This window comes from Prinia subflava, chromosome 1 (assembly GCF_021018805.1).
Source record: "Prinia subflava isolate CZ2003 ecotype Zambia chromosome 1, Cam_Psub_1.2, whole genome shotgun sequence".
Classification (NCBI taxonomy): domain Eukaryota; kingdom Metazoa; phylum Chordata; class Aves; order Passeriformes; family Cisticolidae; genus Prinia; species Prinia subflava.
The window spans coordinates 37,265,945-37,281,704 of NC_086247.1; the positions used below are offsets into that span (position 1 = coordinate 37,265,945).

At 36.0% G+C, this 15,760-nt stretch overlaps 1 protein-coding gene across 1 annotated transcript in view; it reads right to left on the minus strand.

Moving 5' to 3' along the window:
- Positions 1-15,760, minus strand: part of RAB2A (RAB2A, member RAS oncogene family) — a 42,606-nt gene that overhangs the window by 6,282 nt on the left and 20,564 nt on the right. Inside the window, exons 4-6 of the mRNA XM_063393523.1 lie at positions 11,262-11,344; positions 9,824-9,916; positions 6,193-6,304 (exon numbers count right to left, since the gene is read on the minus strand). Coding sequence (XP_063249593.1) covers positions 6,193-6,304; positions 9,824-9,916; positions 11,262-11,344 — 288 coding nt within the window. The remainder of the gene's footprint in view (positions 1-6,192; positions 6,305-9,823; positions 9,917-11,261; positions 11,345-15,760) is intronic.

The following is a 15,760-nucleotide window of genomic DNA, read 5'->3' on the forward strand; positions in this document are numbered from 1 at the left end:
TTCAAAAATCTCTTTTAATACTGCATGTTCTAACTCTTATCTGGAACATGCAGTATACTATAAATTCGTATTTATGGGCAGTTTATCCTATTTTCAGATTAACTGAGCCATAGATGCAGAAAGACAGAGCAATTTCCCCTCAAATCTAGTTTAGATTTATTAGACCACATGCAGGGAACTGCAAGAACACAGCTGTAGCAGCTCACATGCCAACTTGGATCCAGGTGCAGTTTTAGCCACTTCCACACAAGACCTCACCAGCCCACAAGGGCTCAGCTGGCTGCCTACCAAGCCTGCTGCAGTTGCTCTGTACTTTCCCACAATGCTGCCGCTCCTAAAACACTAGACAAAGATACTCCTGCCTTTCCAACACAAATCAGGTCTAGGTTCATTTTCACCACTCCAGGGGAGGCAGTATCAGACTCGCCCTGCATTTCTACACAATCACCTGAGAGATGGCCATGCCCTAGTACACAGTAGCCCTATTACTCATAAAAGGAAGTGAGAGACTTCTGTGAAATCAGTACGTTAGACTTCCATATACAATAAAAATATACAAATCCTCGACTACATTTTAGGAAAACTCAAGAAAACACTGGAAAATGTCTACATTTAATGTTAACCTCTTGGTCATTTTCTAAACCACAACTCACTGATGCTTTTATGCATGGGACTGCTGAACAGAACTGTACCACAGCATTAAAAAAAGATTGTATACAACTTGGTTGAATAACCAAGTTATTCAATGATTTGTTTTAATGTAATGTGTTGTTCAATTGTGTGCTCGTTATAACTAAATTCCCAATTAATAGCAATACCCCTTTGAGGAAAAGTACATTACTGTACAAATTGGAAAGTGAGTTCTGCAAGATGTGATCTGCCTGTTGTGTCATGCCTGCACTTACTGCAAAGCCAATAAAAGAGGCTTTTAAAATCACAATATATCAGTATAATATCACTTTAGTTTATTTGCATAAGGAGTTTCCCAGACTATATTGCAACATGAGAATCAAGAAGTCGTATCTCACAATGCTTGCCCCCAAAAATCTCCCAAACAACCCAAAATTGCAACTACCAAACACTACAGATACTGCATTTAAGGTAAATCAATCCTACAAACATTGAACGTAGAATTAAATCAACTTCAATATTCTTATCATACAAATAAACAAGTAATCCAGTTTCACTATCCTTGAGATAGCGGTAAATACAATGCAAGAAATAGGTAAGGGAATAAGTTCCTGATACCTCTGTCTCATGGAAGCTGTATGCAGGAGTAAGCTAGGGGCACCAGAAGGTGAGTAGTAGGGCAGCTACATTTAGTTTTCACTTGCAGATGTCAATAATGTCACTTGTCTCTCTCAGAAAGCTAATGGCAGGACAAGACTATGAGGACTTTGCTATAAGCTGAACATAACAGGAAAAACTTGTAAATGAATCACCGATACTTTTCAAAACTCAAGACTTTACAAGTTCATCTTCGCCTAAAATCATGCAGGATCAAGCACAGCCAGCTTGTGGAACATGCTGCCCTCTGGTGGAAACGTTAAAATTCAATTTAACACACGAAAAAAAAAAAAAAAAATTGCGCAATCATAATTTCCTGGATTCGTTCTTACAATTATGTGAGGAATGCTTAAAGGTTAAATACGTCACAAATTCTAACGCGTGACTGAGCCAACACCTAGAACTTCCTCCTCTTCTCCAATTTCCTATCTCATCTTTTAGCAGCAAGATATGATATCGTTAGATTACTCTACTATTTAAGAATGCTTTTGGAAAGACTAACAAAGTAGACAACAAATGGATTTATGCCTAAAGCGTTCACCATCCCGGTGTGTAAGTGGTGCTGAATGGTCTCTTAATAAAGTGAGATTCCAAAGCTCTGAGCAGCTCTTTTACGCACACACAGTAGGGAAATGCTTTTTACAGCTAAATGATCTTTCAGCAAGAAGTCTAGCACATTAAAAGGGATGCAGAGGGGTTAATTATAAGCAGTGGTAAGGCAGCTACATAATGAACCCACACCCCAAAAAGCACCCCAACATATTTGTAACCTTATATTAGAAGTATAGGTGCAAAGACACAAATCAGAACTTGATATCCATTTCTTTATATCCCCATTGAGGCACAATCTTTGTGACAACAAACTTATTGAGCTGATGCCCATTAATGGAGCTCAAACTGACTTGAAAAGTCCTTTAACTTGTTGAACAGCTACACAGGACAGAAAACTTGAGGAAAAGAAAAAAAAAAAACCCAGAACTACGAATCCATTTCTTCAGCAATCTACAGGTCAGGCAGGCAGTATCATACAGTTCATGCTCTTTTATAAAGCCTGAAACACTCAGTTAACTGAGACCTTTTATTCTCATCATACCATGAGATGCCCAGAAGCCCCAAGAACCACAGCAGAGCCAGTGTTCCTTACTGCAACAATCCAAGGATTTGCCACAAGCAGCTAAAAGCTGTGTATCCTCACTACAGACAGGTGTCCTGCCCCTTCTCCCTTCCTCCGCTGAACGGACAGGAGCTTCAACCCCGTCTTCTCATGGGAGAAACTGGCTAAAATGTCAGCTTTGCACAGCTGAAAGGTCACAGAACTTTGATTTCCAGGAACTTGAAGGAATACTGGTTTTGATACAAATTATGATAAACCCAACTTTTGGGTGGGTGGTTTTTGGTTTTTTTTAAAAAATGACTCATGACCTAGAAATCCTGCTCTTTTGCAAGTGCTAGTCAGATTACCTCTTATATGTCACTTTACTTTGCTATGAAAATTATTAGTATCCTATGACTTTCAAGTGTTATTAACTAAGTCCCAGCTTACTATTTTACCATGCAACAAACATGGTAAAAACAACTGCTTGTTTCCCAGCTATTAGTTGTGTTCATGTGTCACTGGAAGGGAAATAAAACACACTCTAAAAATCAGTTCAACTTTAGATGTGTCTGAGAATCTAATCTTTCCACGAGATTTTCACTTTCACCCTTCAGAATATTACAAAAGGCTATCTCCCTTCTCTTATCTGTGCCACTGTTGAAGCTACAGAGCTTTGAATATTTGTTTTCCATTTAAGCTAAAGTATGAAAGAAGCTGCCTGAAGAGAAAATTAAGTTGCAGCTGAAACACAACCATTGACCATTGAGCTCCATGTAGAAGTGCTCCATTGCTCAGCCAAAACCATGAGTCTATTCAGATTTGATCCTAAATAATGAATTTATTATTGCATTATATTTCTGTACAGACATCTTGGAATAACACAAACAATGCTCTTAAGTTTGGCATAGGGACCCCTCCATATGGGAAACAACTTACTAAAACTAACTCCCACACCAGGAATGAGTGATACACTGGGCACAACTCAAGGGAGATCAGCTTCTGAACAGTGATGTTGTCTGGCACTGCTTTGACCAGCATCCAGAAAAATTTCTGGCTTAAGATCGGTCATATCATTAATGATTATTAAAAGTAGGAGTTTGGAACAAAACAATAATGGACAAAGTTACTGCAGTTTCCCAAACAGGGCTAGGTACCCTTCCTGAGAATCAGTGCACAGGAAAGGATTCAAACCATTGATATGCCAGGGACAAAGAGTTAAGCACCATGTGCTCTAGGGGACTACATGGTCACCCTGAGTTCATGCAGGTGATTCTACTCTGTCCCTGCCCAAGCAGAAAGTTCTCAGCAAACTCTGAACTGCAGGTTGCAGGTAAGAGCACAATTAATAGTCACATACTACTGCTGAACTACCAATGAAAAAACTAACATGATAAAATTGCTAATGTCTCTTGCAAACGAGACAAAAATATTCTAATGTATTACGTGTTAGTTTAATGAGAGGTCAGAAAGTAATGGATGTTGTGATTAAAAGAAGTGCAAACTTGCCTGGGGTTCAGACCCCAGACTTAAGTGTGTACAGCATTAACTGTCCTTGCAGTGCAGTCAAATGATATGCCTGTGCTTAACCTCCCTCCAGTAATCATTCTATCCTCTCAGTGATGCAGAAACTCTTTTAACACAATCCCATTCCACATGAAATATGATTATTTAACTCTGTGGTCACAGCCAATTTTTGGAAGTCTCTAAAACAACTATGAAGGAACAGCCTCCATCTACTTTATACTCCCTACCATCTATTACCTATTAGGGAAACAGGGTGGAAACTTCTTCAACAGCCACACACAAAAGAAACAGTCAGCAGGATGCTTTCCACTCCTTATCATCCATTTCTATTCAAGATGTAGGTAGTGAGACATAATCCTGAAGAACATAATGAACAATTCTAAACTGTTATAAGATCCAAGCACCAGAAAGGTCAATGTACTGCTCCAGCTATGGATAGTAAGGTATTCCACAGTGGTGGAAATCAGGATTAAACAAGGGAAACAGCTTAAAAAACCATTACCAACAGAAGCTGATTTGCTCATATAAAGAAAGAGCTAGAGGTTAGGATTTTGCTTCTGTAGCTGTTAACTATGCTACATCATGCTACTTTTTTTTTGTTTACTGAGAACACCATTTTAAGGGATGCACTTGACTGTCACTGGAAAGGATTATATCCTAAAGTTTTTCCACCAGAATTAGAAAGTTAGTACACATAACACAACATTCACTCCATGTGAACTTTTTGATAAAGAACTTAATGCTCATTTGCCTCCTGATAATGAGATGCATTAGATACTGGACAGTACATTCACTAGGATATATTTTTGATGCAAAAAGAGGTGACAATGTTAGCGTCAAGTAGTAATGAATTCTGTGAAAGTCATCTGTAGCTTACTGTAACTTTTCAAAAAAATTAAATTTTTTATAACTAAAAGGCTTTACCAATAAAAGAGTACCTCATTAGTCACTCACCATTTTGAATTTAGGACAGTTTTGGAAAAGGAGTAGATTATGCAATATAAGAAGCTGATCTATGTCATTATAAGAAAGGTCAGTGTGGATGAACTGAGTATAGGCTTGAAAGACATGTGAAGCACTCTTTCTGCTGTACATAGCACTAGCATCTCACCTGGAGCTCCTGGTCCACCACTGTACTTGTCTGGCTGCAATGTAGTTAGTTTACTTTACAGCAGTCTGCATGGTGCTGTTTTGGATTTATGACAAAAATGGTGTTGATAACACCAACGTTTTAGCTGCTGCTGAGTGTTAGGGTTTTGTTTCTTACACTGTCCTCTCTTGACAGTGATTAGGCTTAAGGTAGGCAAAATCATGGGGGACACAAACCAGCCAGGACAGCTGACCAGAACTGGCCTAATGGGTATTTCATATTATATGATATAATGCTCAAGAATAAAAACTAAAGGGTAGTCAAAGTTGCTGTTTCTCAGAGACTGGCGGAGATTTAATTTGTTTGTAGGAAGTTGTGACTGCCTTTCTGTCACTCTTCACCCATCTCTTTCCTGAATTTTTAAAACTCTACCTCAGGCCCTGAGTTTTATCTTGCTTTGGCTCTTCTGGTTCTTTCCCCCGTCCTGCTGGTGGGTATTCAGTCGCAGCTGAGATCAACCCACCATGACTACCCTTCAAGAAAGGAAGGCAGTAAACTAAGGTGAGAGATGCAAGAACTCACACGTGTCCAGAAATGTCAACTATTAGTCAAACTTGAAAAGACTAAAGTTCTTTAAAGTAGCAAAACCTGAAAAACTTATTCAGATACGTAGCAGACTACAGTAACCAAGACAATGACCTCTTCAGCAGCTCTGTAGAGGACAGAAAATAGAAACTGTGTGCAAATAAGAAGACTCCTATTAGGTAGTAGAGAAGAAAGATGATTACAGTACAAATATCAAATCACTGCAAGAGATTGCTCTGAAGAGCTCGTGATGTACCAGGAGCTTTCAGGACAGGTTACAGTGACATCTGCCAAGAATACCAATAGCTTGGCTTGCTTTGGACTAGCAAATCTATTCTAGCCTTACTTCTTAGATTTCACGGCAGACAGAAGTCAGCCATTTCTCTGATCAAACACTTCAAAAAAACCCCACAAGTACATTAATGAGGAAGTCTCAACAATATACTTAGTGCTGTGTAATCAGTTACAACATAGATATTGTCTTTCTCATAACATAAAGAGTAGTTAATTCAAATTAAGGAACCCAAAATCTAGAGGAATAGTTATCTATACAAACAAGTGTAATTTAAATCAACTGTTTTAGTAGAAAGCCAGTGTTGAGCAAAGTTACCTCCTCTACATTGGAAGCAGTTTTGGCAGATGTCTCCATAAAGATAAGTCCATGTTCTCGTGCAAATGCTTCACCTTCCTCTTTCTTAACTTCTCGTCTAGATTCTAAATCACTAAGATAGAATAAAAAACCAAAAGTTAAATTACATGATCTAACAAGTCCATATAAAGATTATTCTTCAAAGACATGCTTATAATAAGCCAAGAGCCTCCATCAGAAATTGGGTATATAACTTGTAAAGCCCTTAAATAAAGTAGAATTATTGTAAGCGCTGCACTTACAGCATCTGGAATAGTCACAGGCATCACACTTACTTGAGCTATACATCCTAGCTGACATAAATCTTATCAAAGAGTGAATGAAATAGCTTTCTACAGGATGAGTGTGTATTTATCTAGGTATTCCTTGAATACTAACTTTAGACATTGTATTTTCAGTACATATTCTCTTCTATAATATCTACCAATTCAATACTATAAAGCTAAGCTGATAAAGGAGCTTTGTAAATTATTTATTAATATTAAACATAATTTAAAAAATAAAGTTCATTTTTTCTATTCAGTAGCAAAACTTCATACAGTCAATTTCTTTTCTGATAAAAATCTTAAAAGCAGAAATAAATTCTTTTGAACTACATTAGCTGTTCTCTCCCAGTAAGTTAGAATTTAGGTTGTGAAACTCCTGGCCCTCCAGCAGCAAAAGAAATTGAAGTGACTGTTAAGACAAGTTCTTGCTTCCTGCTTTCTAAGTAATTTAACTCAAAGTTAAATACTACCCAAAAAAGCAGAAAAAACCCCTCCTGGACTGGACAACTAGAGACAAATCCATTTCTCTAAGTCATACAGACACAAGTATTTTACCCTACTTTTTAAAGATTCTTTAAGAACAAGAAATTCACAGTTTGTCCTTCTTTGTAAGTATATTACATCTAGAGCAACAAAAATTATATATTAATTATAAATGTGTAAGATATATATATTTCAATGAATTATCTAAGTTGTACATGTATAAATATCTTCTTAGATAAAAATTTGTAATTAAACAGCATACAAATAGATATATTTAGTTTGCAGTCAGTATACAAAGTATCATACTAGACTTGAGTGTTTGCCAACTTTGTAATTATACATATATTAAAAGTAAGTAATACTCACTGTGACATCTATTTTGCAGCAAAGCAGGTTTTTGTAATTTTTAACTAAATGCTAGCTCAGATCAGTCAATACAATTCAGCACATTATTTAAATATTAAAAAAACCCTTGAAGATAAGGATACAAATATCTTCTCAAAACAATTTTGAAGTTGATGTTCATTATATTTAGACACTCCCAGTATTAGCTGACATTATCTTTTTCAACTTGAGCAATGTCTTTATTTGCTACTACCATGCTACTCTCAAAAATACCTTATTTAAAACCTTGATTCATTTCAGTGTTATCTCCATGACAACATAAACAAATAACTTTTTACTTGAAATAATGCAGTTGTATCAAAACCTGCAATGACAGCCCAATCAAAACTAAATACTGATACCTAAACATATTCTTAAAGATCTTTAACTGCTTCTACTAACCACAGTTGTCTTCCTCTCTCCATTCCAATAATTCGAAGCATTTGGTCTTACTAGATCAATATAGCTATGCTTTGTTCTGGAAAGAAGATTAAGTACAGTATTTGTATTGTTTTAACACTAGTATTTCTAATGTTTTCAACAAACAGCCATTATATTTCAAATTAAATTCTCAACACTCTTCAAATCCAGCAATAAGTCAGTACTACAAACTTATGTCAAGTGCACTTTTGGGAGTCATTAGAGCAGGATTTATTCCTCCAAAACGACTACGTTAGCAAACATATTCTTCCTTCCACCCGTCTCTAGTAGCATCCCCTACCATAAGAACTCTTTCATGATAATGCAATAAAATTGAAGGAGTTTTCTTCCTGCCCTCCTTGAAAATAATACCCTTTAAAAAGCTTAAAACATTTAACTCTTTAACAATTTTAGTTCATGTGGCACCTTAATGTGTAACAATTTACTGTGCAAATTTTAAGTATATTTATTGTTAGAACAAAACCTAGTTGTAACTGGGGATTACTGGGCTAGCTGCAAGTAGATCAGCCTGCATCAGCAGAATGCAAGACATGAAAATTTAGTTTAACTCCTAAGAATAATCAGAAAGAGTTACACATGTCAATTAAGTATGCAAACTTATCTCAAATAAACAGTACACTTTACTGTTTCTCTCAGTGCCATATTTTTACTCACACAAGTATAAAAACAGTTGGTCAGGGCCATCACGGGTTTACCAAGGCTTCATTTAATAAAACAAGATTACATTTTTTATATTAATTTGTCAAGTTTATGCTTGGCACTTTCCTCAATTAAAAAGAAAGTTGTTAGTAATTTACTAGATAATATAAAAAAAAGTTGACAAGCTTCACAATTACTTAATATGTACCATGGTTTTCAGGAGGAGGTAGAGGGTGGTGGGGAAAATAGAATGGAGAAGAGGGGGAACGAGAAGAAAACAGGAGTTCAACAGGCCCAAATAGCAAAGCCAGACTCACTAACAAACCTGCTTCCCAGGAGCATCTAAAAAATGATCTGGCTGCTCATGAAATGTTCAAGGGCATGCATACACACCTTAATTTCAACTGGCACCTTTACCTTCAAGAATTGGTGAGGCATGGAGAAAAGTTCAAGTCCATTACACAAAGTCCCATAATTAATGGATTATTAAATTCTGATGTGATACTTTTGATATTTTGAAGAAATAATGCATCCAGCAAAAAAAAAATCTAGATATGATGCTATAATTCACTGGATCAAGAACTAGAAGAATTATAATATACATTCATTGATATATATTCATGGGTAATATATTCACTGACGTGTTTTTATTAAGATTTTCACTACAAAGTCTCAGCCTCAACAGGGAATAATTTTAGACAGTGAAGCTGATGAGAAGTCCAAGTAAGGACTTGAATACAAATTGGGTAATACTTCCACAACTTTTAGTTGTATTTTCATCACCCAGTGAATTTACCATAAAGCAGTGAAAAAGCATTCTCTGACCCCAATCCCAGCTATAAGGTACAGAATATGGAAGAGGCTTGTAAATCAGAAATATCTCAATGACTGCGGTATGCACTTCTTACATCTGAGAGAAGTTTTTGATGTGAGTCCTGTACTAAGGGCTTTTTTTAAAATGACACTTTCTCTGATGTGATACTTAACAAAAAACTTAAGCATTTTAGAACACCTCAAATCAGGAATCATATTCTGTTTGTAAGAGAGAGATCTAGGGGATTCTAATTGGTGATTCTAGAAACAAAAAAGCATAATAATGACTCATGTAATCCATTGCTTGACACATTTACAATCAATCTTTTGGAACAAAATTACATCTAAAATAGATATTCAGAACATAACATAGCTGATCCATGTGCTGCACATTGTATTAGTCGAAGAAGAACAGGGGAGGTTTTAGGCTCACCACAGAACTATGCGCAGTGACAGAATGGAATTTAAAGTCAACATATTGCCTACAGATAAGAAAACCCAAAAGCTGAAATACAGAAAAAAATGAATCTTCCCCTCTTACAAAACAACAGCTAATAAAATTTTACCTTTTGTTTCCAATAAGCATTATAACCATGTTGGAATTGGAATGCTGACGAGCATCTTCTAACCAAGTTGTCAAGTGGTTGAAAGTGTCTCTCCTAAGTATAGAAGAGAACGAACATTAAAAGCAGTATTTTCAGAAATCTTTCTCCTGTTAGTCTCCTTCTCTACTTGAACAACCAACTCACTTATTAGTGCACATGCTCTAGGGATAAAAGCTAGTAATCCCTTTGTGAGAGGAAGAATGGGTGAACAAAAATTTAGCAAACAAGGAGTGTTAATGAACTCTGCCTAAAAAGTAATTGAAAACACGTTTGCTACAAAGAGTAAAGAGGATTCTTAGAGCTGTAAAAATCTTTAATTTTATACACATATAAAAACTGAACAGAATTTTGAAGTACCCATCAGCTTCAACCAAGGCAAACAACAGTACAAATAAACACAGAGTAATATTTGTTTTACTGAAAGCAGAAAATAGTTGATAATTTTTATGTGAGTTTATAAGCTGAATAATAAATTGACCAGTAAAATCTTAAAAGTGAGATACATGAATGTGAAACATTACAGTTTTTATAGAAGGTGTAAACTGAGCAATAAATCCCATGCTTGTAGAGTGGTTTTAAGAGATCACATTTTATTTATGAATCAAAGAATCGTTTACTGGAAATCCAAAGGAAGGAATACGTTACACTTCCTGATACTTAAATGTAAGAAGGGTACAAAAGGAAAAACATCTAGGAAATCTCTAGTACAAGCGGTTTCTCAATGCAACAAGAGCCAAGACCCACAAAAGGAGGCATTAATAGGACAACTTAATAGGACTTTGGAGCCTGCACATTTTCATAAACCAGACAGAGTACCCACAGTTTTACAGATAAACTGTATATAGCTACTTTAAAATAGCAGGGAAACTTTACTAACTTCTGAACAGCTACTAAAAAAGTATCAGATTAAGACCTGTATTTTCCAAAACTCATAAGCACAGCAATGGTACAAGTTTTCTGGTATTTTTTATGTAACCAAACTTCCATGTTTTACTATTTCAGTCCTTTGCAGAATAGCACTTCAGTAAAAGTCATCTGCAACAATTAAAGAAAAAATATCCCTCATGATAATAAAATACTAGAAAGGAATTAATGAAGTATTTTCAGGTATTTCTCAATAAAGGTAATCCAGAGGTTGATGGTCAATAGTTAATAAAAATATTTTATTTCATTCTTCCTGAGATTTTATGCATGCTTCTTCAACTACCATACAGAGAAAACTGCAAGTATATAGGTTACTATGCTATATGTCGACTTAGAGCACTTGAAGAAAGTTGACACAATGTTAGGTTACCAATATTGATAAAAAAAGCCAAGCTAGATGAGACACTTAGTACTACTGTACACCACAGCACAATTCTACGAAGACATATCATTATAATGCAGTTGGTTTTCTCACCTTGTAATGTCATACACTAGCAAAGCCCCTGCGGCCCCTCTGTAGTATGATCTTGTGATGGAACGGAAGGATTCCTGCCCCGCCTGTAGAACACAAAGTTTCATTACTTCATATCTAATACTTCTTTTTTGTTCCTGAAAACAATGAACTTAGAACACGGGATCATAGAATTCTACTTTTGAGAGATGAGGATAAGGAAGAGTATGGATGGGACATCAGAAAGGGGACAACTGGGGACAAAGTCTCCAACAGTAACAAGAGAAGGCACATAGGGAGAAGACACCAACTACAGCACAGTGCTGTTAAAAAAAAAAAAAGATCGGAACAAGACCTCTAAACCTTTTTTGGCAATCCCTGACAACCCAATTTACTGAATGGCTTCACAATACATGAATCATTATTAGAGCACAGAATGGACTCCTAGCAACTAAGCTCTGAAGACAAATTTGAAAGGAAGCAAATAACCCAGAGCTTCACATTTGAATTCAATAACCCGCTCCCTGGGGCAGCTGTTGACACTAGAATAAATAAAGTCCATTGTAAATAAATGATGAATGACATCTTTACGCCCACCATCTGCTGGTGTAAAGGTTGTTGGAAGGCCAAGGATGTAGATTTTATCCGTTATATCATAAACTGCAGCCAGCTTTCAACAGTCTTCAGATGGAATTCTTTCAGTAATCATTTTATTAAGAAAAAACAGAAAATGGTTGTGAATTCAATTTTACACAATTTTGCTCCACAGTTAATCAATTTCCTCTGTATTTGATAAATAATGCTTGTCAAAACAGCTACAGGATGCAAGAGTCATCTTCATATACACTGTGAAAACTTCAGAGTCAACATGTATTAGATAGTTCTCACAGAACAGTATTCTGTAAAAATCTCAGCACTTAAAAGAACATGCTGAAAAGAATACAGTCCTGAAAAACAAATATTCATGGTTGCAGATCTTGAGCTCCTCATGCTCATGTTTGTCAGAAGAGCTATCTAGCACTTGACACTTGCTACAAGAAATATTTACTTCTAGTATTTAGCAATAACAGATGCTTTAGCATAATTCAAAGATAACACAGAACATATTTAAGAAACACTAATGCTAAAAAAACCCCTATGTGCAGTAAATCTGTAGAACTATAGGAAATTGCCGTGATTTAAAAACATCAAACACAAAAATGATATATTTATCTAATACAAGGTACTCTTCAGCCATGCCTACAAAATTAGAATATGGACAACATTTTCTTTTCACAGTTATTGTACTTTTCTTAATGCTAGATCATCTTGAATTCAAAGAGAACTTGATCTAGATACTGTCACTGAATAAGAACAGTGGTTCAGTCTTCAGAGAGCATCCTTATCTTCCAGAATAAACACTAACTTCTATTTAAGAAAACATTTTATCTTAGCCATTCCAGTGGAAACAGTTAAAACATACAGTACAACACACTTAATAGTTTCAACATCATTAGAATACACTTACATATGCTCTTGGCCAAGAGTCCAAGTACAGCTTCATGAAAACTTTGGTAACATCTTTATGTAAACATTGGTAATAGAATACAGACAACCAGTAGAATACACCAAGATATAGTAAAAAACAAATAACCAATAGTTTTTTAGTATAATACCTGGTTTCCTACATAGAAATTCAAGTAAGATTTACCACTTTTTCTTGGTGTGGTGACTAGCTCAAGTGGATGGTACATAAATGAAACATTTCCTGTTAAACAGACAACTTACTGTTACCAGGGTATTCAATATATTGCCTAAAATCATACATGACCTGGACTTCATCTAACACATTAAGATTGCCTGTTACTCCTTCATAAATTCCACCCTGACATGTGAAATTGTTCATCTCCCTGAGTAAATTAATCATGGTCAAGCAACATTGACAGAGGTCCTAGCAGATATTACAAAAATGTATGAATTGTGAATTCTTAAAAGAATCACTTACTTACAAAAGTTCAGTATATAAATCCTGAAAGTATAATAATTTTAATTGTGTCTCACTTGAAAACGGTGAAATTTAAATATCATTGCTTCCTTAAGGAAATGGTGGAAAATAGTGCCTTCTTTGGTGAAGGGATAACATTTTTCATATAGCAATAATTAACTTATGCTTACATATACCAATGGACAACACAACTGAGTTTCTGTAAAGAAGCTCCGTGATATAAATGTTTAATTTATCTATTACATAAAAATCTACTATATAAAACCAACACATTTTATATAAAAATTACTGGCTACTTTAACAGTATCCTTCTGAACAAGACCTTGAAAATCAATATAGGACCAATACAGAAGGTCAAACATGGTAAGACATGTAGAATACATCCTACAGCTTTCTTTTTTTTAAGCTTCATTGTTACTTTACTTCATCTGACAATTTTCTCTCTGTCCAGTGCCCTTTTTTCCAAGGGGGACAAGGTACTTCAAAAGTCAAAAGAAGTCAAAACTGAAAGAAAGTGTAGGCTATTAGCCAAAACTGACTTAAAAAAACATGAGTGTGCTATAATTGTACTTTATCAGTCTTACAAAGTAGGACCCACCCAAGTTTATCTGCTTGTTACAAGGAGCAATAGAGAAGCAGCAGTATAAATTAAAATCAGCTTCAATACCAGAGAAAGGCCCTTTATCTTCAGTATAATTTTGTTAACATCTTTCATGTTCCTGCAAAATCCAGTACTTCCTTGTTTTTATCTCTGTTCCATATTAAAAAGCTTTTTTTCACAGAACAGTTGAGGTGAGAAAGGGACCTCTGGAGGTCCCCTATTCCAACCTCCCTGGCTCAGCTAGGGCCATTCAAAGCAGACTGCTGAGCTCCACCATCCAGATGGTGGCAGAGGCAGGAGGCTGTGGTGCCAGCAATAGCAGGGGCAATAGTCAGGAAACAGAAGTAAACAGGTGTTTGCCAAGGCCAGATTACAGCCAGTACAGGCGATGCAAACCTCTGCTCCAAGACAATCCCAGGTTATAGCCACTGTCAGAGTTCCACTGCAGTGGAAATGGGAAGATGGAGGATGCTTCTGCCAGACCTGACACACACAAACTTCAGCTCAGACATGACTACCTGCAGGAACCTGTAACTGCACACTCAGCAGGCCTGAACATGCCTCCACTTCAGAAAAACAGCTGCTAGGTCTGATATGAGTAGCTCACTAATCATGAAAGTATGTGAGCCTCTGATAAACAAGCAATGTCTTAAGCGCTAACATTCTTTTCTGGCTGTTTTCTACTCTGTAAGCTTTTACAATTCATACCATAATGGTTCACAGAAACAAACTTCCTGATAGGAGAGACTTGTCTGTATAGACATAGTTCTAGAAGTGATAGGTCTTCAAGCAAGTACAAAAATCTTCATGCCTGCTTCAACTGCACAGACATGTATCCCATGTGCTTTTCAAAGCATACTTCAGTATACAGACCAAAACACAATTTGAAAATAACGTAAGTAGAACAGGAAACATTACCAATTATCTCAGGTCACTCAGATACATAAGTACTAAGTACACTAAGATACTGCACTAGAGCTTTCAGGAACATTTAAGCTATGCAACTGTTATTACGGACAGAGTATCTCTGGCATATTTAAAAAAAAGATTCCAAGTGTTACTATTCCCACAGGAAATCTTGGTGTCATTTCCAAGTATGCAATGTAGTTGCATCAGTTACAAAATACACAGGCAAACCTTTGTTTTCAAAAAGAGTTACTTCCAAGTCCCTTAACCGCACATTTCTGAAACTATAAAGTAAGGAAAAAAATGAAAAGAGCCATAATGCAGGACAAGAAAGTAGTTAATAAAATAGCATCCACAACAGTGTATCTCCCTAGAAAACAGTTCACTAATTTTGTTGAATTCTCTATTCTTAATGCCAAAGAATTTGTAAAGTTTTTTCCAAGGACCAAGTTATCTGAGAATGTCCCAGCAAGCCTTCAGCAACCAAGCTGAGCAGTAGTTTTTATTAGGAGGGAATGTTACAGTACACACCCACATGCAATATGAAAACTACAGCACACCTAGCTAGTAGCTCCAGATTCCCTCACTCTGAAAACAGGCATACATGTGTGGTATGTTCAAAACTGGTGACAGAACATTTCATTCACCTTGGGAATTATTATTTACCTGTTTACACTTCCCTAAGTTACAAAGAAGAGTAAAAAGACACCTAAGAAATAACCAACTCACAAGTGCCACACCACCTGTGACAGCTGCCAGCTGGAAACAACTCCACAAAGTTGATCCCTAGAATAAAATGTTCCAGAAAGAAAGAGGAGCAATACATACCTTTAAATATAGTTTTGAAAGTTATAAATACATTAACAGCCTCTTAGTCACATGTCAACTTGTTTATACAAATGCATTAATCTTGCAATCAAGTCATCAATCCAGAAAAAAAACGAAAATAATTTTAAGATGCTTTACTAGTATGTAGGACAAATAGGCACAGAAGCAGTGAAAAAAATAAAAACCCATCCCTGTTGTTTCCAG